A 23720-nucleotide genomic window follows, 5' to 3' on the forward strand; every position below is an offset into this window, starting at 1 on the left:
AAACCACTTTGTACTTCACCATATCATATTACACCGTATAGACCATAATGCACTGTTGAAACATATTATACTCATACTATACTATGCTTATGCTATCCCACTATACTGCACTGTACTATACTATACAACACTGTGCTACAATATACCCTTTGCATTACGCTATACTGTATTACTGTTCTATGCTATTTGAAACCAAAGTGTATACTATCTTTCAGAATCTGTCTTTCTTATTCTCTTATTGTTGTTTGTCTCAAGGTTGTTTGTTTGAAACTAATTGGAGGTACTGGATGTTTAGTAAATATAGAAATATTCTTACAGTGATAAAATTTTTTTAATTTTTAAAGTGTCACTGCACATCAAAATGATTAAATATTAAATATTTTAAATATTAATTAAATATTAATCAGTGAAAATGTGTTGCATTCTTAGATAGTTGGCTGTCATGTTGCATGATCACTGTATTTAGAAGGACTAGGCACAGAGATTGTTAATGTGGTCAAATTTGTGTGGCACAGTGCACAGTGTGTACCGCTGCAGGTAGCAGCTCATCATTACCACGACACTCAGCAGAGATCCTTTCTGACTGACCCACCAGCCCAACCCAACTTTAACTCATTTGACATGAATTCGAAAAGGAATGAACTGAATTTAATAACTTGAAATGGATTTGGAATTGAAAAGGGATGAATTGTGCCATCAATAAACCCACTAAAGGCACTGAGTGAGTGCAGTTATGGATTCTCAATAGATACTATGCAATTTATGTGCACGTAAGAAATACAGACACAGAAATTTAAGAAATGTTTGCTTAATGATGAAAGATAACATAATAAAATTTTAAAAAATTAATAAATAAATTTAATAAAATAAATTTTAATGTTGGAAAGTAAAATGTTAGCATTACTTCCCATTTTCTTTGACCTATCGAGGTGCTCATATTAGAGTATATTTGTCAGAAAATCTAATAATCAGAACATCCAGGTTGACATCTTGAATGTAACATTCTCAGGTCCCCTTTCATTTGGAGGTATAGCACATTTTGTGCATTACACAAATATATTATAAATTATCACGCAGGTAAATGTAACCAACTCCAGCCCTATTGTCTTCATAGGGTAGAATTGCAGCTAAGAGACATTTGGAGGCATCATTTAGGTATGGCAGTCGGTTACAGTTATTATATTATACCTTAAACTCAAGACACATACAATACAGAAGGGCCCTCACAACCGAACCTGCTTTGTGCCACAAGCATGCACCTTCAGAAATGAATTATCAAGACTGACTTCTCTCTCTCTCTTTGCACACTGTGACTTTAATTTGATTTAAAAAGCATAAATAATTGACACAGACTCGCAAGAGACTTGGTGTTTGCTGCGAAACAAAATGATTTTACTCTCCGTGGTGACTGAGATTAATGACCCAGGGCACTACTCCCGAGGACATAGCGCAGCACCAGAAAACTTGTGTTTGGTCTGAGGTAGTGTTTCATGAGGTGGATAATGAGGGAGATTGCTAGGTTGGGGGTGTCCCAAAATGCAGCCCCTGCACGGAGTGAACAGCATGGTGCCTGTTTTCCCAGTATGTTGTTCAGAGTGTGACATGGGTGATCACGTCCTGTTCATCAGGTGGCAGCTCATTAGCTCACGGCCCATGCCGTGTGACTCACTCACTCCATCAGGATATATGGGAAAAGTATATATATATATATATATATATATATATATATATATATATATATACCAAAGGAGCATTTTCACTTTCTCCCTAATTCCATTACCTCATTGAAAATATTTCAACCCTCCGATTTACATACCACACCAATGGCCTCTGCTAGTACTCAGCCGTTTACCACATCTAATCATTCTGAATGACCTGAAAGTGTTTTGTTGATATGTTATACATACACACAGTTTGATATTCACTGAGTCAGTGTACAGTGATGGAAGGCCCACTATAGATTCAAACCTGCAACCCTCCTGACTTTAGCCCCACGTTGGGAGCTGCTATGCCACGGTGCTGTCCCAGCTTGTCTCACTCTACTGCAAGCCGTTCTGTGGACAGTTTGATTACAGGCACCAGGCTATGCCATCAGTGAAATTAAGGATGGCCATCTGTTCAGCATAGATGAATGAGGATTCACTCAACAGGGGACTGACTCTACCTGTTTGTGTGTCTGTGTGTATATTTTTGGATTTGTACAAGTTTGTCTGTATTTGTTTTTCTGTTATGCATGTGTGTGTTAATATGTACTGTAGTGTGGTGCACTATAGAGTGTAATGTTGTGCTGTGTACTGCGTGTAGTGTATAGTATAGTGTTGTGTAGTGTAGTCTGCTGTAGTGTAGTGCAATGCACTGCAGTGTAGTGTAGACTGCTGTAGTGTAGCACAGTGTGTTATAGTACAGTGTGACATGCTGCCGTGCAGGACAGTGTGCTGTGGTGTAGTGTGTATTAGAGGGCACTCTAGTGTAACGTCCTGGAGTGTAGTGTAGTGCAGTGCTGTGTTGTGTAAATAAACTGAATTATAGTACAGTGTGACATGCTGCCGTGTAGGACAGGGTGCTGTGGTGTTGTGTGTATTAGAGGGCACTCTAGTGTAACGTCCTGGAGTGTAGTGTAGTGCAGTGCTGTGTTGTGTAAATAAACTGAATCAGGTCACATGTGGAGAAGATTTGCAAACCTTTCAGTGAAGTTAGTATCTTCCAGTGGACACAGTTAATTACCTTGCACATCACACAATATTCGTTCACGCCCAACTGTTTTGATATGCGCAAGACAAACATGCCTTTTGCCTTCATACAGTGAGCCTAACATTGCTATTACCTCTTTTCAGCCTTATTCGTATTCATTTTCAAAGTGATCCTACATAGCAATGAGTTGACACCGTAAAAACTAACTTCACTGCAAAACTGAGCTGCATTCACACACTCCAGTAACAAACTCTACATTTCTCTGGGATTCAGCATCTCTGGCATGGTAATTGGTCCTGCAGAGTGAAGTTTCTCTCTCCAGCCAAACTTTGGCTCATGTGGAAGGCAATGAGGATCAGCAGTTTGGAAAAGGGGACTGGAACACAGATGTTGTATTTTCTGACTCAGCTCTTGCATTCCTTCCGTCCTCTGTACTTCCTCTTTGAAGAGGTTCTGGTCAACGTTAAGAGATTCTGGTGCTGTCCGTGCTGCTGCGGTGAAGACCACAGCCTTTTGAGAACGTCCGTGACGAGCCAGCCAAACTTAACACATGGCTTCAGCAATACCAGAGACAGAACTCGCGTAATGTGTACCATCCAGAGCAAAAAACATCTGGTCAGTACTTGTAGTCCATGTCGATGGACTAGAGTTTCAAGGGATGTGAGTGGATTTCAGGTCGTTTCAGCTCCAGATGCTCTTGTCTCTCATACATGTAAGCCATGCCTCTAGCTGCAATAAAGCCAGGAGATTTCTGAGGGGTGAGTATACAATTAACCCCCTGACATTTTCCTTTGTTACTGGACTGGTGGTCCTTTATCAATGTGGTAACTACCGTGATTCACATACAAATGTACATTTCAGAGAAAACTTTAATTCCGCAAAGCCTTACTAACCTCCCCATACCCATTGCAACAGGTGATCTCCATGTTGATCAGCTGCTCTGAGAGTACAATACACTGAGGGTACACTACTCTGAGAGTAAACTACAGTATGGATACACTGCTATAAGGGCACATTATTTTTAGTGTACACTACTCTTAGGGTTCACCACTCCGAGGGTGCACTAATGGGGTTTTTTGCATACGTGTAAGCTTCTCTGCTCACACCCTGGCCAACATCACTCACAAGAAATACATTATGTTCTCACTCCCTCTCCTATACCTCCTAAACCAGAGTCCAGGAAGAAATAAGGAGAGAAAAGTATCCCATAAGGCTTTGCTTTTTGATCCTGGAGGGCCATGGTGTTTGCAGGGGCTACTCTCCCCTGGTCCTGGAGGGCCATGGTGTTTGCAGGGGCTACTCTCCCCTGGTCCTGGAGGGCCACGGTGTTTGCAGGGGCTACTCTCCTCTCGTCCTGGAGGGCCACGGTGTTTGCAGGGGCTACTCTCCCCTCGTCCTGGAGGGCCACGGTGTTTGCAGGACACTTCTGCCTTGGTTCTGACTCCGATTAAATCACCTGTTTCCACTTATCTAGATATAGAACTGACTAGTTCAACTTGATTCACTTGGACTAGTTTCTTTCCCTCTCTGGTTGAGCATGGTGGTGCTTTAGAGGAAGCTGGAAAACAAACTAACATGTGTGAAGAGCATAATGCATTCAGCTTTTTAATAAGAGTTCCTGCCTGCACAGGTAGCATGTAGGTAAGTAACGTTTAGGCTGTAAGTGTGCGGTGTAAGTCACCATTTGAGTCACCGTGACACGGTGTTGTGTGACTTGTGTCTTTCAGATGGGAGCCCGTACACGTGGTGGGTGGGTCGGGGCAGCGAGAAGTACCTCTACTGGGGCGGGTCAGGGCCAGGGATCCAGAAGTGTGCCTGTGGCATCGAGCGCAACTGCACCGACCCCAAGTACTACTGCAACTGCGACGCCGACCACAAGCAGTGGTGAGTGACCCTTTCCTCCTCTGAAGGCTGCCAGCCAGCAGAGCGCTCTCGGGACACTTCTGTAACAGGATGCCGCTGTAGGGACAGTAGATATTTAGCTGACATTGCTTCATTACTGTCCCATGGCCATTTTTGACAAAGTGCTGCAAATTTCAGTATCCACTGTGTAATCCCATAGCGTTGGCTCCATTGACGTCAATACTGACTCATCAAGACTTTTAATATCCTTCCCAAGGCCTTCATTAGCATGCAGAAAACATTCATCTGCACAACTTGTGATCACAAAACCTACCAAAAAATGCAAAAAAGTCATTTAATAATCTATACTGAACTGCAGTGCTTTCTGACGCTGATATAGAATAGTATAGTGCATTTCATGCAAAATGAAACTATGCTCAAGAAAATATGATATATGACATGGCGTGTCAGCCATCACAGTATGTATATGCTTTATAAAGTAGTGATGGAATTCTAATGAACACGTTACATATGCTGTGTGAACTTTTTTTCCCTAAGCATATCCTGATTCAAACACCACATTTTAGTGTATGAGAATCCTTGTGTTAATGTTGCCCAAACAAGTATACACAGATACTGACTACTTTCTCTCAATATACTGTATTATACACAAAGGTAGGGCCATCTTACATGAGGACCTTTAATCCTTTAGGAAAAGAGTATGGTGGGCAAAGGTCACCCAGAATGAAACGTGTGCACAGTTCACCTTGTGTGACGTGACAGGTCAGAAGAATGCCCTAAAATTGTCATGGAAACCTGCTAAGGACACACAGCCCCTAGCCACAACGTGCCATAACACTGTGAAAGAGTCACACAAAGTCTACAAAATGCCTTTCTGATTTATGACGAGAGGTTTCTTTTCTACAAACCATTTTTGCTTCATTTACATGGTGGGCTACAAATAATAGATTACAGCCTTGGAATCAAGTAAAGTGATACATCAGAGTCCTTATATGGCAGCATGGATCACACATAACTGAGCAAGCGACACATGGAACACAAAATCGTGATTATATGTGAAGGCCCACTGTACTCAAGATGGGTGAAATAAACTGCACATTATCACACAGGTCCCAGCCTGCAACTTGAGAGCATTGGTAACATTTAGTGTACACAACCAGGTCCAAAAGCCCCTGTTGTTCCATGTTTATTTGAGGATTACAGGTACTTTGACATTTGTGCACCTGGAACCTGGCTGAGGAATGAGGATTTAGTCCCCTGGATATTACAAACACATTATTCATTTACATGTATTATTGTTTTTAACAATAAAGCTGTTTGGGTCTTTTCCATGAATGACATTACCAAAAATCATACACTGCAAAAAACTCAAAATAAATATAAAATAATAAGTAACAATTACTGGTGATGATGCAGAATCGCAACCCCTGGATTAAATTAAGGATGAAGGATATGTGAGAGAGGACAACTGTAAATTTTACAGTAAATTTGATTTATTTTAGTGGATGTCCTCCAGTGGGTTATTAACCAAGCACCTTGATCTTCTTTCCCCAGGAGAGAAGATTCTGGACTTCTTATGTACAAGGATCACCTACCTGTAAACCAGGTGTCTGTCGGGGACATAAATCGACCAGGCTCGGAGGCCAAGCTGACTGTTGGGCCACTGCGTTGCCAAGGAGACAGTGAGTTGAACATTTTATTTCCTTTCTCTCATTACTGTCATTCAAGCACTGGTGGCTTTTTCAGTTAGACCTGCATTCATGCTTTGAAAAAGCAAAACATCAGAATGTTTGAAACATTGCTGTGGCAAGCATCACTCTGCTAAAGGGTATGTAGCTAAAAAGCTCGGCTTATTATATGGTATTTGCAAGGAGCACAGTCATGCAGGAGTTTCATTCAATGTGAAGCGCCTTTGGATTTCAAGAATCTCAAACGTACTTTAAGGGACTTAAAGAAATTTAATGATGAAAGCAGACTGTTTAGCCCTGTTAGGCTCATCATTCTGTCTGTAGTCTGGTGCGTCTCTCACACTGTGTTAAGCCTGGTCTTGAAAACTCCAAGTTTCTCTGCTTCTACTACAGAGCCTTGCAAGCTATACCATGCATTCATAACTCTCTGAGAGAAAAAAACACTACCTGGTGTCAGTGTGAAATTTGCCCTTAGCTAATTTCCAACTGTGTCCTCTTGTTCCGCAGACAGAATTAATCTTAAAATAGTTTCTGTAGTCCGCTTTATTGATTTCTATTATCTCTCTTAAAAAACCTGACTAAGACTAAGAATATTTAATGTCTTGAGTCCTTCTTCATAACATATGTCTGATACTTTAGTCACCTTCATGAATCAAAACTGAACAGGTTTTTGAGATTTGGTACAGGCAGCAGATGTGTGGCCTTAAAAATTTTGACAAAAGCAACTCAACCAGTCGTGTCAGGTTAATACTGGCGTCTCTGTTTCATTATGTTTAGACCACGTCCAGCGTGCCACAATATGAATAGCTGTAGTTACTACACGTACGATGGCCCAATTCACTTCCTAACAGCTTGCCCATGGCATCAGCCACTCTCATTAGCCTACTAACGATAATCGTGTGCATATGTGTGAAAGCCAGTCATTGTAATGAGACGCTTGTCATGGCTCCCTGTGCTTGCTTTCAAGGTGATCCTTATTTAGGGACACGATAATAAAAAAAAAGCTGAAAATGTAATGAAAAATGGAAGCGTTTGGGATCGTCTCCGATTTCCAGGGCAGCGCTGCAACCCTCATTAAAGCTGGGATGTCGGTCGATACCTTCCCCCTTCTCGTGCAGCCACTGTTTAATCGATGTCTGGGCTGGGGCCTTGCGGCAAAACAGACACAACTCACTAAGAAGCCTAGCAAACTCCTTCTGTTGAATGGAGGCACAGGGACTCCTTTACATTTGGCTTGTGTGAGGGGGATTTTTCCAGACCCCGAGTTCATGCATTTCCAGGGTTCATTTAGTCAGAAGGCTTTTTCTTCAAACTTTCTTGGATACACACCAAAAATGTACTCAGGTCATCTTCAAAGAACCGTGTTACCATTTGCCCTTAAATTTTGCTAGTTAGAAAGCAATTTGCTCTGTTTATAGGAGGCATAACAACTGTCAATGATGTGGATTTTGAATAATTTCACCTTCTTCCACCTTTTTCATTACTGTTGTTGCATGAATGAAGGCTAAACATTTACAATTTATAATTTACAATTTGTGCTGGCACTAAATAAAGTCACCTTGTTGACAACTTCCTGCAGCATAAGCTGACTTTCAGCACCTGAAGGAATGCATGTGTCATCAGAACCGGATTTCTCTGAAACTTTGTGATAGGACAGGCCCATCTATGATGCACCCTTTCAAAATGCTCAGCTTGTTCAACTCGACAGTTGCCCATATTGCTCAGTTTCTTTAAATTCTGATTGGGCAGAGTACCAAATCAAAAAAGAGGAAGGTGAATACATCAAAACACGAGTGATTCTCCAGGATTTGCCACTGTTTTCATATATCCAACAGAACAGTAGTATGGATTATCATGTGGAAATGTTAAGAACTCTTGTGTGCTGGATAATTGGCACTGTCAACTGAAATAAACCAGCACCTGAGTCTGTTTGGAAATGATTGCAAAGAGACTCAGATGTGGACTTCCAGGAACTGCGCCTAAAAATCATTGCACTATAGCACCCAGGCTTTGAACCTGAAAACCTATCATAAGGCCAGCTCCCTTACCACTATACCACCTAGCTGAGGAATTTCAACAAAGGCATCTAAAAAGAGGCTGGTCCGGACTGGAATATAAAGGCCTAATATGGGGTATGGGCTGCTCTCATTCCTGCAGAAATAATGTGCTTTCATGCCTCATTATCCCCTTTAATTATGTTATAAGCCTGCTTATTGCTTTTATCATTTCCTTCTGATTATGATCACCTGTTAGCCTGAGGATTAATGATTATGCATGTGTGGATGTGCTCCCCGCGCCACACCTGGCCCGTCTGTTTATGCAATCAGAAACAGGCAGGCCGTTTCCATGAGAGCTCCTGATTATTACAAACCTAGTCATTAAAATGGCTCATTCACACCATAAATGTAGTCAAAACGTTTGATAAGACTGCAGATCTCATATACCAAGGGCATCCACAAAAAACCGCCTTTCACAGATGGCTTTTGTAAAATTCCTTTGATCCACAATGCACCGGATCAAAGAGGGACATACATAGTTTACAGTGGTGTTTTATGCCTTGTAGCACAACTGATATGACTGCCTACAATACAGTCCTGTACATTGAATATGAATATAAAACCTGAGATGCACAGTTCAGTACGTTAGTATGTTTATGTCCTTTGATTGGGCCATCAATTACTGTGACACTAAATGTCATGTTTCCTTAAGCCTCTCAGCACGGTATCTTTTCTAATTGTCTCCTGCTGAAGACTCAATTATTTCCGTAACTCTTCTCATCACTTACTCTCCGCAAAAAGAAATACTGTCCGATTCAAGGACAAACAGCAGTGAGTTAATTAAAGCAGTCGAGCAAGTTTTGTTGGTGTTGAGAAAATCTCTGTGGTTGCTTTAATCTGCTACAAAGGTAAGATTTTACGCTGTTGGATTTATGCTTGTACATGTCCTGTGTTGTAAAAACACACCAGGCTTTGTAAGTCACATAGGACCTGAATGCACTTGCTGCAATCAATCTGAAATGTGGGGTGAACACTAATGTTCTGGAAATGTCCGCACTTTATGCAAATCCAGTTCATAAGTATGCATTTTATTTCCCCAATGCCTTTTTTTGATGTTCATAATTATTGTGGTGTTTATTTATTTATAAGCACCCATAATCGGTTTATGCTGCCAGTTCACTTCATTTGCTATGATCAGCGTTTGCTAGTGTATATCCAATATGTAAATTCACCCACACAAAAAGTTTTTGTTTCCGTTAGAATTATATCACCATTTATCATTTCTTCATTATACAATTTCCTTTTGTATGCAAGTGCACTTAGAAGTATGAAAGAGCGAAAATAAGCCATTATAACAGTACAATATTTTGTGCAACAAGGGTCAAGGTGTCTCTGTGAACTTTAATTTAATGTTTATTTGGTGACAAAATAATAATTATGTATTGTTGGTATCAGAAGAAGATGTATATGTTTTATTTATTAATGTATTTATTTTACAAATTCCCTGCTGACACTTTTGACTATTTCATTTGAGAATGTTTCATAAAAGGTTGTAATGAATGCAAAACGTACTCCACCAGCAAATTGCAAAGACTTCAAGGCAGTCAATTATCTATCTGTGGTCTGAAAAGATGTATGCCTGTAGCATGACATGTAGCACCTTATGTTGACACTATCTCTTTTGATGTTTGACTTGTTCAGTGTTCTTTATAAACTGACTGTACTGCTAAATAGGGTCTGTTGAATGACCAAGGTAAGTCTAATAATTCCTGCGCTGTAAGGCCTATTCCTTTGGTCTTTGCGGACTAAAAGGCCTCCAGGGCCATCTGATGCAGACTGAAAATGAAAGATGATTGGCCTTGCCTGTGTCAAGGAAGCAGATTGGCTGCAATTGTCTGTGCTGAAAACCATTGCCGCCTGTGGTAGGAGAGGGAGAGGGACGTGCACCGAACCTTGGCCTCGCTGTGTGCCAGAGTGTCCCGCGGATCCGAGAGAATACTGTCAGAACCAGGCAATGCGCCGCCACACCTAGGCGATAGAGCGATTCAGGCAACACACCACAGAGAGCCAGGCGACGCACTGCAGAGCATCGGCCAACGCACCATCATAGCCAGACAGCGTACTGCAGTGTCAGACAACACGCCGCGAGAGCTAAAGAGCACCGAAACCAGAATGTCTGATCTATGCAAACGACATGCAAATGACATCTTTCTCCTCGGTTGACAGCACTTCCATGATCTGCCCTGCGTGTTTTGTCATGGCAATAGTTGTACCACTTTAGAACAAGGAAAAAATCCAGACAAAAAAGTCAGAGAATGCATTCATGATCTAGACCAGTGTTTCTCAACCCTCTCATGGAGGACCCCTTGTCCTGCATGTTTTAGATCTCTCCCTGCTCCAACACAGCTGATTCAAATGATCAACTCGTTATGAACTCCTGAAGCTGCTTAATAACAAAATGATCATTTGAATCAGCTGTGTTGGAGCAGGGAGAGATCTAAAACATGCAGGGCAGGGGGTCCTCCAGGAGAGGGTTGAGAAACACTGATCTAGACATCATGGACAACTCAAGGACAACCAATCTGGCTGTAATTAATGTCCTGCAGTTTTACTGGCTGTGGTATCAGTCCAGTTTCACCTTCTTGACTGGCCCTGAAGATGTTTCGTGGCCAAAATATGTGAAATCAGGGCATTTTTGACAACTTCCAGCAGCTCGCCAAGTGGCCTGGCTTTGATGGCTTAACTGCACCATTGGATATGTCTTGGTCATTGCTCCAAACATAAATGGAGTCCTTTTTGGTCCTGCAGGGGTTAACACCCTCATGATAACTTTGCTGGATGAGTGTCTTTGTGTTCGGCCTTAGGGCCGTTTGCCGTGCCAAAAGCTTAAATGTACCTGCAGTTCCTCTGTTCCAGCAGTGCGGGGCTACACAGAGTTCGGTTTGAGTCAAAGACAAAGTAGAGATTCAACAGAAGTGTCGGCTGTGATCATTCCTAACGCCCTGAAATCCTTCTCTTTTATTCTCATCTCCCACTGTGACCGAGACCGAAAGTGGCAAAAAGCCCAAAAAGACCCCAAAAAGGACCCTTTGAGTAATGCCCAGTGCAACCCTGTAACATTTTACAGGAATCGCCCTCTGACAATTTCCCAATAGCCTGCACGGATACAGGGTCGCAGAGAAATTTCTGTGTAAGTTTGAGAAGCAAATCGTCACAGAGACTGCAGTGATGCAGTGACTCATAACATAACCTGTCGGCATTACAGCAGCACTTAAGCAAGGTGAGCAAAACACTTCCGTCGATTAAGGGAACCAGTCATACTCTCATCCCGAGTAGCTTGATGAATCACCCTGTGTTCCCTGGAAAAGTGCATCCGACTGGTAATTTCATGTCTAACGGCCAAATGACATGAAAATTTAGCTGTCCATCAGTGTTACATTTGCCTTCAAAAAAGCTTATTCAGAGCTTTTGTTGTGTAAAACAAAAGCCCGCTGTGGGCTTATGTTTTGGTGTTGTTTCACATGTATGGGTGCTGAAGCCCTTGTTACTATGGAGGGAATCATGAAGTCCGATACATAGTAAGATATTTTGGCCAAAACCTGGATTCCTCTGCCAAGAAGCTCAAGCTTGCCTAAAAACGTACATTCCAGCATGACACTGATCCAAAGCATTCATCCAAGCCTACAGATAAATGGTTAACTGAGCACAAAATAAATTCTTAACTGGCCAACTCAATCTCCAGACCTGGATCCAACTGAGCATTTGTGGTTCAAACCCAAGAAGCAGTTCACAAACGAACACCAAAGGAGCCTGCAACAATTGTGCCTGGAGGAACGGCCAAAAAACTTCCCCCTTAGAACCAGAACCTCACACAACGCTACAGGAAGTGTTTGTCAGTGTAACCCATGTCAGAGAGGAATTTAACTGGTTATGAATAAATGTGACCCTATTTTTGAAATGGTCAGTTGTTTCCATGTTGAGATCATGTCACAAGCAAGAAAAAGAAAATGGAGGCGCAGTGCCATTCTTCTCTTTTCAAGCTGAAAATTAGTTTGAGCCAAACTGGCGGTGTGAGCTTCAGTCTGGTGCCCTGCAGTCAGACAGTACAGAGGCTGAAGTAGAGTATATATGGAACAGGCCCAGAGCCTAACCTCGTGGGACCGAAACATAACATTTGTCAGGTATGCAGCTGCTGCTTCCGGAGTTGGCCACCAGATGGCCATGTAATAGCCTTGTGTTCTCTATGTCTCATTTAGTTCATGTGTTTTACCTGCATTGAATTGTTTGCACCTGTGCTCACCATTATTTAAGTACTGCCCTTTGTTCCTTTCCTTGCTCAGTCTTGAGTTGTCATACCTTCTGTGTATGTGTATGTGTATGTGTATGTGTATGTGTATGTGTCTGTACTTTTACCCCAGCCTGTTTGTATTTTTCGAGTCTCCAGTAAAACAAACTTTATTTTTTGAACCAAACCTCCTGAGCCTCAAGTCTTCTCTACATTTGGCTTCACGCTGCTCCTTGCCACAGTGTTTGCTCAACACAGACTTTGTTGTGGTGATCTTTACATTGCATTATCTTCATGATTTGTCCTGTAGCAACTTGACTGGGAGTCCACAAATGTACAGGTGACTACTTTTTATAGTGACAGATATTTTAGTCCATACCATGTGGCACACATTAGGGGGTGACACATTTTTTCAGAGCTTTTTGTGAGAATCTTGCGGACGAGCAGGGACAATCGAGGTTGGAGGGCTCCACTGAGATTGCGATGTGTCAACCTTTGACATTGTGAACTGGATTTGATACCCACAGCATGCACCTGAGAGTAACCGCTCTCCATGGGGCCATGCTAAACTCAGCTAATGGACTGCAGCCACTCTCCCTCAGCTGCTCAGAGGATATTTTCCATGACTATTTTTACTCCTCTCTGAAAACCATGGCATTGAGCAATGCAGTAATGTAGTAAGGGTAGCACTTTATTTTACTCAATATTTTACCAAGGAAGTGCTTACTGATAAATATCTTAAGACATGACAATGAAAATAATGAGTAGTTACTTGGTAACATTGATAGTCATGTAAATATATTTACAAGGAAACTACTTGGTAACAACCGGTGCTTCTCATATAATTTTTATGAAATATATGCATAATTATGTAGTCAGAACACCGTGTCTTGGGGAAACTGTCAGTAATTACCAGCAACAGTGTTGATGTTACCAAATAATTACTTGTGGAAATAATTATATCATCAGTTTCTTACCATGTATACCAAATTTTTACCAAGTACTTCCATGGCAAATACCAGGTAAATCATATTTCGTAAATTATAGTGCTACTGAGGTAGATGTGGTTATATGCTTTATTACTGTCCTTATAGGTTGTTAAATGGAGGGATCATTGTGAAAGTTTGATTGAAGATCTGGGATTGAGCCCCTTTTTTATTTGTTAGGGTATTTATTATCTGATGAGGTTGTCTGATTAGACCTCGCCAGTTCCATGTATGTCATTGATGCCACTGATTGCCACCAAGGTTGTGTTGAAAAGACACCCAAATATCAAATATTGTCCAGCCAGCTCTTATTTTACATGTACATGTCAGTAAGAAATTTTAAACGACCTTTATGTTACATGACGTTACCGTCATTTATCCACTTACAAGGCGTGACTTGATAAAGTGGCATGAAATGTTGTACAAATTGGACAACACATTTTAACATGTGTCAGTGCCAAAGAGAGTGCTGAGACCACAAGTGCGTACTAGGTTCAATACCCAAAATGCAACACAGTATACCCTTCAGTATGACCACACTGTCTTTAAAGTACATTCAAGAAGGACAAAATGAAAATGTTCAGCTGGCAGTTTCAGGCATCTATTAAGTGATGGCCTTCACAAGTCTGATTTAAATGGTAGGTATATCCAACCAGACACTTTCCCTGAATTTATTTTTAGGGAGTTAAGGACGCTGGGTGTTCATCTGACTAACTGATGAGTCACAGTGATGAGTTTTCAAAGTCAGCCCAGTCCAGGGAGGAAAAAAGAGTCTGACAAACAGCAGTTGCAGTGGAGTGTGGATTAAAGAGCTCTCTCCGTAACTGTTTGTGATTATGCCGTTTGTGCTCAATAGATATGTCAAAGGTCGTAGGCTCGCTCACGCTAAATTTAGTCTTGAAAAAATCATTCTCAAGCTATTTTTCATGTTCTCTTCTTTTGTCAGGTTGCCAGGCGGTGTTTCCAAGAGCAGAGAAGCAGCATCTCCCACTGTCTAAATAGGGGAGACAGCAGGCACTTGAGAGATCTATGTTAAGTCCGAATATTGATGATGTGCGAGAGTGCATGCATGCGTGTGTGCGCGCGCGTGTGTGTGTGTGTCTATGTCTGTGTGCATGCGTGCATATGCGCGTGTATTCTCGGCACAGAAGAAAGCTGCGTCCCCCCTGCTGTTTCTCAGAATGCTTAAGCAGTTTTCAGGAGAAGAATTCCAGTTAAAAGGCACGAATGCCCTGCCATTATGCACAATTTCACCGTTAAAGCATTCGCGCCGCCGCGGATAATTGAACGCTTCTCCTGCGGAGAAAGGACGCTGACGGGTAGACGGTCGCAGTCCGTCTGCGCGAGCACAGTGTTTGAGAAATCAGGGTCATTCCTCTCCAGCCTCGGCTTCTGTTTTAACAGGTCCCAGAGCTTTCAGAGGCAATGTGAAGACAACTCGCAGACATACAATGCATTAATGCCCATTTAATGATGCAGAGGCTTGAGTTCTGCTGTTTACTGGGAGTGTGACAATGGATCAAGTCGTATCGATGCATCAGTACAAAAGCAACAATACAACCATATCAATTTTGCATGTGAGAATCAATCCATCAATCAAACCATTGATATTTTAAATGTATTTATTTTTTATTATTATTAATGAAGCAAATTGAATGAATCTAAAGTGCTTGTAACAGTCCTGGTTATCTCTGAACATTAAGTTTTATATAAATGGTATATAATGAACTAATGCTCAGATACTTCACGTTTCTTTTGAAGCAGAGTAAGTTTAAGATAATGTTGAATCATATTGTATTAAAATGTATTATATTGAAACAGATCATATTGCATTTAATTGAATTGACTTGAATAAAAGAATTGACTCCTTAGATGTCTTCTGATATTGTTGCTATAACTGCATTTTGGTTAGGTATCTATATTGTATCATATTGCTGTTAAGCCAGAGTTTTATGCCATAAGAACTCGCAGGAATATAAACTAAAGAATAGATCAGACAGAATAAAAAAACTCTCAGACCTGCTCTTCCTCTTGTGTTTCAAAGTCAGCACAATTGAATGTGCTTTGTAGGTTGCCATGACCTTTCCAGAACTCCACCCCAGTCCTAAATATATACATTCAACCACCTCTATGCTAGTCCTTACCTCTACATATCTACCCCCCACAGGGGCTTGCAACTGCAAGGTTGCCAGTACTGTTCCCAGGTTACGCTGCTCCCAGGGTACACTGCTGTTGTACATTATATTAAATTACTGTCATTTAGCCCATGCTCTTATCCAGAGTGACTTACACAGTTTACAACTTTACATGTTATCCTTTTATGCAGCTGGATATTTAGTGAGACAGTTCTGGGTTAAGTACCTTGCCCAAGGGTACAGCACTGGCGCCCCAACAGGGAATCGAACCGGCAACCTTTAGATTATGAGCACTGCACCACTATGCTACAATGCCATCCCTTGGGAAAGGTCCTTGACTTGCCTTAGTAAATATCAAAATGTATATATTGATATCATGTAAAAAATGTTACATTATGTACGTAGCTCTGGATAAGAGAGTTTGTGAAGCTAATATAATGTAATTCACGTGCTTGAACTTCCACAGCATTTATGCATTGAACTACAAATGCAATTGCGTGCTTAAACGGCCAGCCTGGTGTAGAGTATTTCCAGCCCTGTAATCCTCATGAAGCATTTCTTCCAGTCTGGAATCGAAAACATCGTTTGGACTCCAAAAGCAAATGGCAGCAAATGATCCATTCACAGGCAAGGCGCATTGGTTGAAAACAGCTGAACTGAAGAGTCCTACAGCACAGCAGTGAGTGCCAGATAATTACTCCGCGGCTGTTTCTGGGCCTCCCAGATAAGCCTTCGCGTTCCCCACGGGTCCCTGGACTTCGCCTCGTCTCGTCTGCTTTTCACAGACGGAGGCGACACCGTCCTGTAGAAAAGGGGACGGTGACCTCTCTCATTCCAGTGTTCACAGACGCCCTGCCTGTTTGTTTGAGAACAAAAAAGCGGCGCTTGAAAACGATCTGCATTGTGCGGGCCTTGTGCGCTCCCAGAAGACGTGCTGGGTCCGCCTTTCCCAAATCGATGCGCGGCGTTAATGAACGACAGGACAGCGTGTGGTCCAGACGTTTATGTCCTGCAAGAACACACAGGCCCTGCCCACTGGCCTACTTTCAGCTGTGTTATCAGAATGATGTTCTGCTTCAGACAGGAAGTGTAGAAATAACCCAAGTGAAATAGTTCAGTATCACTAGTTTTACCCCCTTTTTCTCCCAATTTGGAACGCCAAGTTATATCTGTAGATGCTGCCCCTATCGCTAACCCTTCTGTCAATGACAGAAGGTGCAGACTATCATGTGTTCTCCTTCAAAACATGTGATGTCAGCCTCACTGCAGCTCCTATGCTATGCTTGCGCAGACCTGATTTGGACACTTCATATGCAGCTTTATGCAAGGAGATTGCATGTGCCCAACTGACCAGTAGGGGTCAGTGATATACAAAGGTGCAGATCCCCTGGCCAACCTACCCTTCCATATATACCTCAGCGGATGAAAGCCAATTTTGTTCCACTGTGGACCCCCAACCATCATCAGCTGATGACAAGGCTGACATTGAACCCAGGCCGTAGTGCTCAACCTTGTGCTTGCGACAGCAATTTTTACCGGTTGAGCCACTCAGGAGCCCCAGCAGTGCTGTTTTTGTTAAGATATAGGTGCTGAATTCTGGATTTGTATAGCCATCATCAAGGTTGTGGGAAGCCAGAGCTACAATAAATTGCAAAATAAACAAAATCAAGCATTGACCTTGCACAGAAATAGACTGAAGTTCACATATGAATCATGAAGACCGACAGTTCTTCAGTCTGGGAAAATTTGAACTGTATGACAGTTGAGAGTACCTGGTTTGTTTCAGCTGTTTGCCAGGACTCAGTAACAGTGTCTAACTGTTTATTCTGCAGAACACACTGCAAAATTGTAAATACTCATTAACATGGCGGTACACAACAGTGAGTATGTTTTCATGAAAAGGGAAACGATATCCCATCTTTGAGTAACATGGCAGAACTCAAAAAACAGTGCCTGCTAAAAGCAAAGGATGAGTTTCCCTGGAGCACAGACATGCTCACTCATTAAAAATATATGACACAACACAAGGCTTGGCCATCCCATGCCACAGAATAACGTGTTTAAAATTTTAGATGCATGCTACCGCATGTATGCATTTTCCCCACCACTTGCTATTCGTGACCTTACTAAGGATAACAACGGCTGTGATGTTCTTCCCTGTGCATATTTAGTATGTTTATGCTTTGATCAGTGCCAGTGCTGTTCTATAATTTCATATTCATGTTTTCAAATCAGCCTTCAGAACTCTCACACTGTGTATTCTGGCATGGATCTAAGTAAAGTACAGAGCAGTAATGGTCAGTTCTACCTCTGTGTTCCAGAGTTCACAGAGTCTGTGAATCTATGGAGTGAGAATGGGAGATGTCATAGTTTCAACAGGTTGTAATGGTCAGCGTGCACAGGGTCTGGTCTGTGGTTGGAATGAAGAACCCCTGAGATCCCTGCCCTGCCCACTACTAGATGGGAGGCCATCAGTCATAGTCCAGCAGAGACAACAAAAGCCACCTAACATCCTCTAGGCTTAGCGGTGAACTGAATGGAAACTGTCATTCACTAGCCTTTGTGTTTCTGTGCCTCTGTTTTTGTCTTTTTCCACTGTTTTCCAGAAGTCTCTCAGTTGCCTTTTCTGGGGGTTAGGGAATCTATTTTCTGCCCTATTTCTTTGGCTTTACTCTTTCTTCATTTCCCTCTGGAAGTCGAACTCCTTCTAGCACACTTTTTGACAATTTACGTATGTCTAAACAAAACTGTTTTGATTGACTGACTTATTGATTAGTTGGTTGATTTGATTGACTGACTGAAACATTTGTTTGCTAGGGGCAGTTTTCTAGGGGCAAAACTCTTTTGATTGACTGACTTATTGATTAGTTGGTTGATTTGACTGTCTGACTGAAACATTTGTTTTCTAGGGGCAGTTGAAATGAGATTTTAAAAGAAACTGACATCGATATTGGTGGATGTTAACGTTCTTCAGCAGGACAGAAAAGATCATCCCTCCAGTTGAGGGCACTGCCTTGAGTTGGTTTCCATAGGAATGAGGCAACATGACAATGAAGAGCAGTTCTGAGCATTTTCAGCTGGACCACTCTCCATCAGTGGTTAAAATTTGGGCTCAGATTTCCCCTTGATGCTGTTCGCACAGCATCTGCTTATTTAACTTTACTCAGGATGTCGGTCTGACAGTTCTGTTTCTCATCATTTTGCATTTACATTTATTTATTTAACAGACGCTTTTATCCAAAGCGACTTACAAAAGTGCATACAGCAAGTATAGTGACAGCATGGGGACAGGATGTGTACAGTTCCACAATGAGACAGTTCTCAGCTGAGAGCAAGGTCCGTTTGAGGACACAGTACATCAATTGTACAATTGTACATCAGATTTGTACAATTACAGCCTATAGGGCATCATATATAGGCTGTTGATTCATATTCATTTAGCTGTCATCTATTGTGAAAGCCAGTCAGCAAACATACCAATTGATACAGGATTTTAATTTTTAATGGCATTCAGGTTTAAAGACTTGTCAACCCCGCCCACCCACAAAATAATTCTTTCACGCAACAGCAGCAACACTAATAACTGTGGTGTTTTTCAAGTTTGACTCTGCCCCCTGGGTTTTAAGGCAGCAGTGTGGTGCAACGGTTATGGAGCAGAGGGTTTCAAGGTTGAATCCAAGATGGGAATGCTGCTCTTGAATCCTTAAACGCAGTTGTTAAAGTGAGTGCCTTATTATCCAGCTTTATAAGTTGACTATGTAAAATGTTAACTCCGTTGCCTGACTTGAATAGGTGAGTCTGCTGAGCTAAAGAATGCTGCGAAATTGTTTTGTGCAGGAAGACTGTGCAGGAAGAATAGTACGTGGCCATTAGGGCTGCAGAGCAGTTGGTTCTTTGTCTTTGCTGAGTAAAAAACAAAGTAGTAATGGTTTTCCTCCACAAAATGTCCTGTATTGTCTGCAGGAAACACAGGTGTCTGAATGCGGGTGTTTGTCTGTTTGTTTCGCAGGGAACTACTGGAATGCCGCTTCCTTCAACACCCCCTCGTCCTACCTCCACTTCTCCACCTTCCAGGCGGAGACCAGCGCCGACATCTCCTTCTTCTTCAAGACCTCTGCCCCCCACGGCGTCTTCCTGGAGAACCTGGGCAACAGCGACTTCATTCGACTGGAGCTCAAATGTGAGTGCCAGAGCCATCGTCTGCTCCCAGAACCGTGCACCCCTCCACCTCTGCGCGTCTGCTCAAAATACACAACGATTTTAAACAAATTCAGTAACTGCTTAAAAATGTATAAAGGTTTAAAACAAACTCGGTAAATGCTTAATGGCTTACCTGGATCAGCTTCCTTTACTTGCAAAGTGATAAAAAGCTCTACGCCTGTGCCTGTGAATGCTTGATGGCTAACCAGACTCAAGGAATTATGAAATCAATAAGAACTCAGAAGTTGAGTTTGAGAACTATCATTCTCATACATACAGTTCTTCCTAACTGTCTACAGGATGCAAGGCAATCCCAAAGGCCAAAACAAACGAGCCACTTAAATCCTACATTCAGTGTTCTTTCACTTAGCTGCCTATTTTTTAGGAGCCGTGTAGCTTGCATCATTATATCATCAGCCTGGAGCAGTCCAAATGTTTTTGTAGCTTTGCTAATGCATAAAAAGCATCAGCATTTTATTCTATCAACATTTAACCACTTCACCGCTAGGCTTGTTGCATTTAAGGACTTACTGTTCAGTCCTTTTCCACGCCAAAGAAAGATTGGACCTTCCTGCAGCACCGAGCTAAGTTGGCGGGGGCAGCAGGTGGAACAGACAGGCAATGACATTCGTGTCCTTTGTTCTCTTCGCCGCGTCACATCCCTGTGGCCACCCTCCAAGTGGCCGGTCCCGCCGGTCGAATGTAGGGGGGGGCACGTAGGCTCCCCTCGGGCTGAAGCCTGCCGCAAAGGAGGGGCACAAGACACAGCCTCCTTCAGCCTCACAGTTCCGTCTTAACTATGGTGTGTTCAGTAGGGGTGCATGGAGGAAGCCTTATTTATAATCCTTTTTATGTCGTGTTATTTGAAGCCACCTATTGTACTGAGTGTCCAAAATCACTGACAAGTTGTATTTAACGTCTCGTTGTATTCACTCACCAGCTGCCGAAGGCCAGACATGGTCAGGTGTTAGATTTTAATGGTGACACAGTAGCAATGTCCTTTAATGCAGTGCTTTATTGACATGCAAATCAGGTATTGGAGCTTTTTTTGTCGGTTTTCACACCTTCGTACTTTGTTCAACAGCAGTGTTAGCATTTCTGCCAGGATTAGCATAGCATTAAACTTTTATGCACCCCTCAATGCCATTAAAATATGCTGTCTGAGTGGCAAGCCCACAAGGAGACAGAAAGAAAGTGAAAGTCCAAAGGCCTCTTCTGTGGCTTTATGAAAATATGAGACCCGGGAATAGGGTTTGGTTGGACACACCAAACGTTTATGGGTAAGCCTTGAAAGAGGCATTGGTTTTGTGTTCCATGCTACCAACTAATCTCTTCCCCTGGGGTTCCAGTTTCACATAATTTGTGATTTAGTCATTTTTAGTGAAGTACAATACTCTGTTTTTTAACTCAGATCAGCATTTTAAATGAGAGTGGTGAAGTAAGCTCCAGGGAGTTTTTCAGAGAACAGCCTTAGGTTCGTTTGTAAGCAGCGTCTCACAAGAGCACTTATAACTCATCTTGAAAAGACTGTCCTACTGTAACCCTGCAAGGCGGAGTAAACCTCAATGGTCCACACCATTTGGAAGGCAATAAAAAGTGATTTGAATGCGGTGTGATACATTTAATGGCTAGCAACAATGTGAAACTGATCCTCTCTAGCTATCTGCTGGCACTCAATAGCGGATCTCATCAAACCCTTTGAATAAAAGCACTTTGTCATTGCGGTTTCACTCTTTGGTCCTTATTTTTGGCTGAATTGCTTATTTCGGAGCTTAGAATGAAGTCAAATGAAATGCAGTTAAAAACCCATCTATGCCATAAAAGATACTAGCAAGGAGGTATTGAGAGAGTGTTCTATTGGGGACGTGATTGACTGTCTCTTTTTTGGGAGGCGGTATCCGGTTTCCAAGCGAAATTAAACACAGTCCATTTAGATTTAATATAGGGGGATACAGAATCAAATTCCCTTCATTTTTGGTCATGTGCCAGTTTGCTTAAACACAAGTTGCTTCATTGATCGTTCCATTCTGAGAGCGTCTCCTCCCAGTTCTGCAGAATACCAATACATAAAGGCTGCATCAGACAAGGATTCTGAAATGTCACTTCACTTTAACTTCACTGTTACTCAGGCTTGTAGTACATTATTTAAAAGTGGCACTTTCACTGCAGGTGATCAATAATATCTCTGAGGTACAGTCTCTGATTTTTTTCACTTCTTTCCTGTGGTGGAAATTAAGTGGTAACAGCGCCCTCTTCTGGTGACAGTAAGACAGAGCATAACTGGGCATGGTTGTTAAGTAAGCGCATTACTCTGTGGTAGGTCCAGTGGTCACAGAAGTATTTGATTGGACACATGCTGTGCCCCACCCTCCCACTGTCTAATGCCTTCTAATCTTTGTGATGCCTCAAGTGTGTTTATACAAAATCCTTTTTTTTCTCCTAAGGAAACATTCGTAAGCTTATTGCAATATTACATTAAACTGAGACTGTATAAAAAGACTTTTTTTTGTTTTCTTACATTTTATGACAAGATGTCCTATGTAGCTTCTGGGTTTTTTCCATTTTTACCTTAAGAAATGTCCTCAACATATGAGAAGAAGAAGAATGTTTTTTTTCTTAGTATGTTCTGAGCCGCAGGATGTCTTTGAAGCAGCAGGAGTGTTGCTTACTCATGCAGGGTTCAGAGACATGATGAAGGATTTAGTGATGTAACACGCTGCTCTGGGATCAGCTGTGAATGTCCCCCTGGGTCCTGGCTCCATCACCCTCCATGTTGCGGCATTTTTCTGGCCCGAGCTCCAAGGCTGTGGGCTACCTCTCTGAAGATGTGCTCCTCCATCTTTGCACTGCACTCAAAACCCGCTAACTACACAGAAACACTCAAATACTGCACGTTAAGCACAAAACACACTGCATTTAGACTGCATCGAGTCATATTACAGTGTAGTGGATTGCCAATGAAGTACTACCAAAGGCAGGCTTCAAACTGCATACAGACTCACTCTCTGCAACTCCCTTTTTTTTGGGGGGGGGGGGGTTAGGGGTTATGACACTTGAGATGCACCATAAGAGTGTTCTGACTTATGGAGGGTGGGGGAGGGGGGAGGGCAGTAGCTGTCACATTTAGCCAAACGATTGCCTTCCCAGCTTCCCTTGCAAGCCATTGCTTATGACAGAAGTGCAGTGAGGATGGGATTTATTTAGTCACCTGTAAGGTTAGCAGGGGGGTTATGAAACCTCTGCTGATCTGTGTTCAGTATTTATGCCTCATTCTTCTCATCTCCTATTCATTGGACTCTGTCAGCAGAGGCGAGCATCCTCGCAAATGGGCCTACAGATTTTTGAACTTGCAGCTGACTCTGTTCTGCAAATGTCTTTACACTCAGATGAAAATAACTGCAATATCTCAATTTAAAAGAAAAAAGACATTAAACAAGGAGCATACTATAGCCCTGCTTTCAGGACATTCCTAATCACCCAGATGTATTGGCAGCCTGTGTGCCTGTGTGTGTGGGTTGGGGGGGGGGGGGGGGGGGGGCGAAGCTTCATGAACCCAAAGAACAGGTATCACTGAATCAAATAGCTACCACCAATCATAGTGTTTTTGCCATGGTGGGCTCTTCCTATTATGGGTCTGATGAACAGTCCCTCTCTCCTCAGTAGTAGCTGCTTGTTCCTGGCTGAGTGCCATCAGGCAGCTCTCAGGGGGACTCAGGCACCGGACCCAGCGCTCTTTACTTGGAGGGCCGATGCCAGAGTCCTGGAGTGCCGTGGTCAGGGCCAATTATGGGGGAAAAGACCAGAAGACAAACCTCTCCATTTGAACAGGCTCTTAAGGCCTGCTGCACCCAAAGCAGGAGAAGGGGTATTAAAGA

The 23720-nt window shown here is 42.4% G+C and overlaps 1 protein-coding gene across 2 annotated transcripts in view; it reads left to right on the forward strand.

Moving 5' to 3' along the window:
- LOC118771009 (contactin-associated protein-like 2) overlaps positions 1–23720 on the forward strand; it is a 231779-nt gene that overhangs the window by 177093 nt on the left and 30966 nt on the right. For both annotated transcript variants that reach the window (XM_036518836.1, XM_036518838.1), the window contains exons 14-16: positions 4419–4575; positions 6109–6236; positions 19655–19825. In XM_036518836.1, the coding sequence (XP_036374729.1) occupies positions 4419–4575; positions 6109–6236; positions 19655–19825 (456 nt within the window). The remainder of the gene's footprint in view (positions 1–4418; positions 4576–6108; positions 6237–19654; positions 19826–23720) is intronic.

The sequence above is a fragment of the Megalops cyprinoides genome, chromosome 24 (genome assembly GCF_013368585.1).
Source record: "Megalops cyprinoides isolate fMegCyp1 chromosome 24, fMegCyp1.pri, whole genome shotgun sequence".
In the NCBI taxonomy this organism is placed as follows: domain Eukaryota; kingdom Metazoa; phylum Chordata; class Actinopteri; order Elopiformes; family Megalopidae; genus Megalops; species Megalops cyprinoides.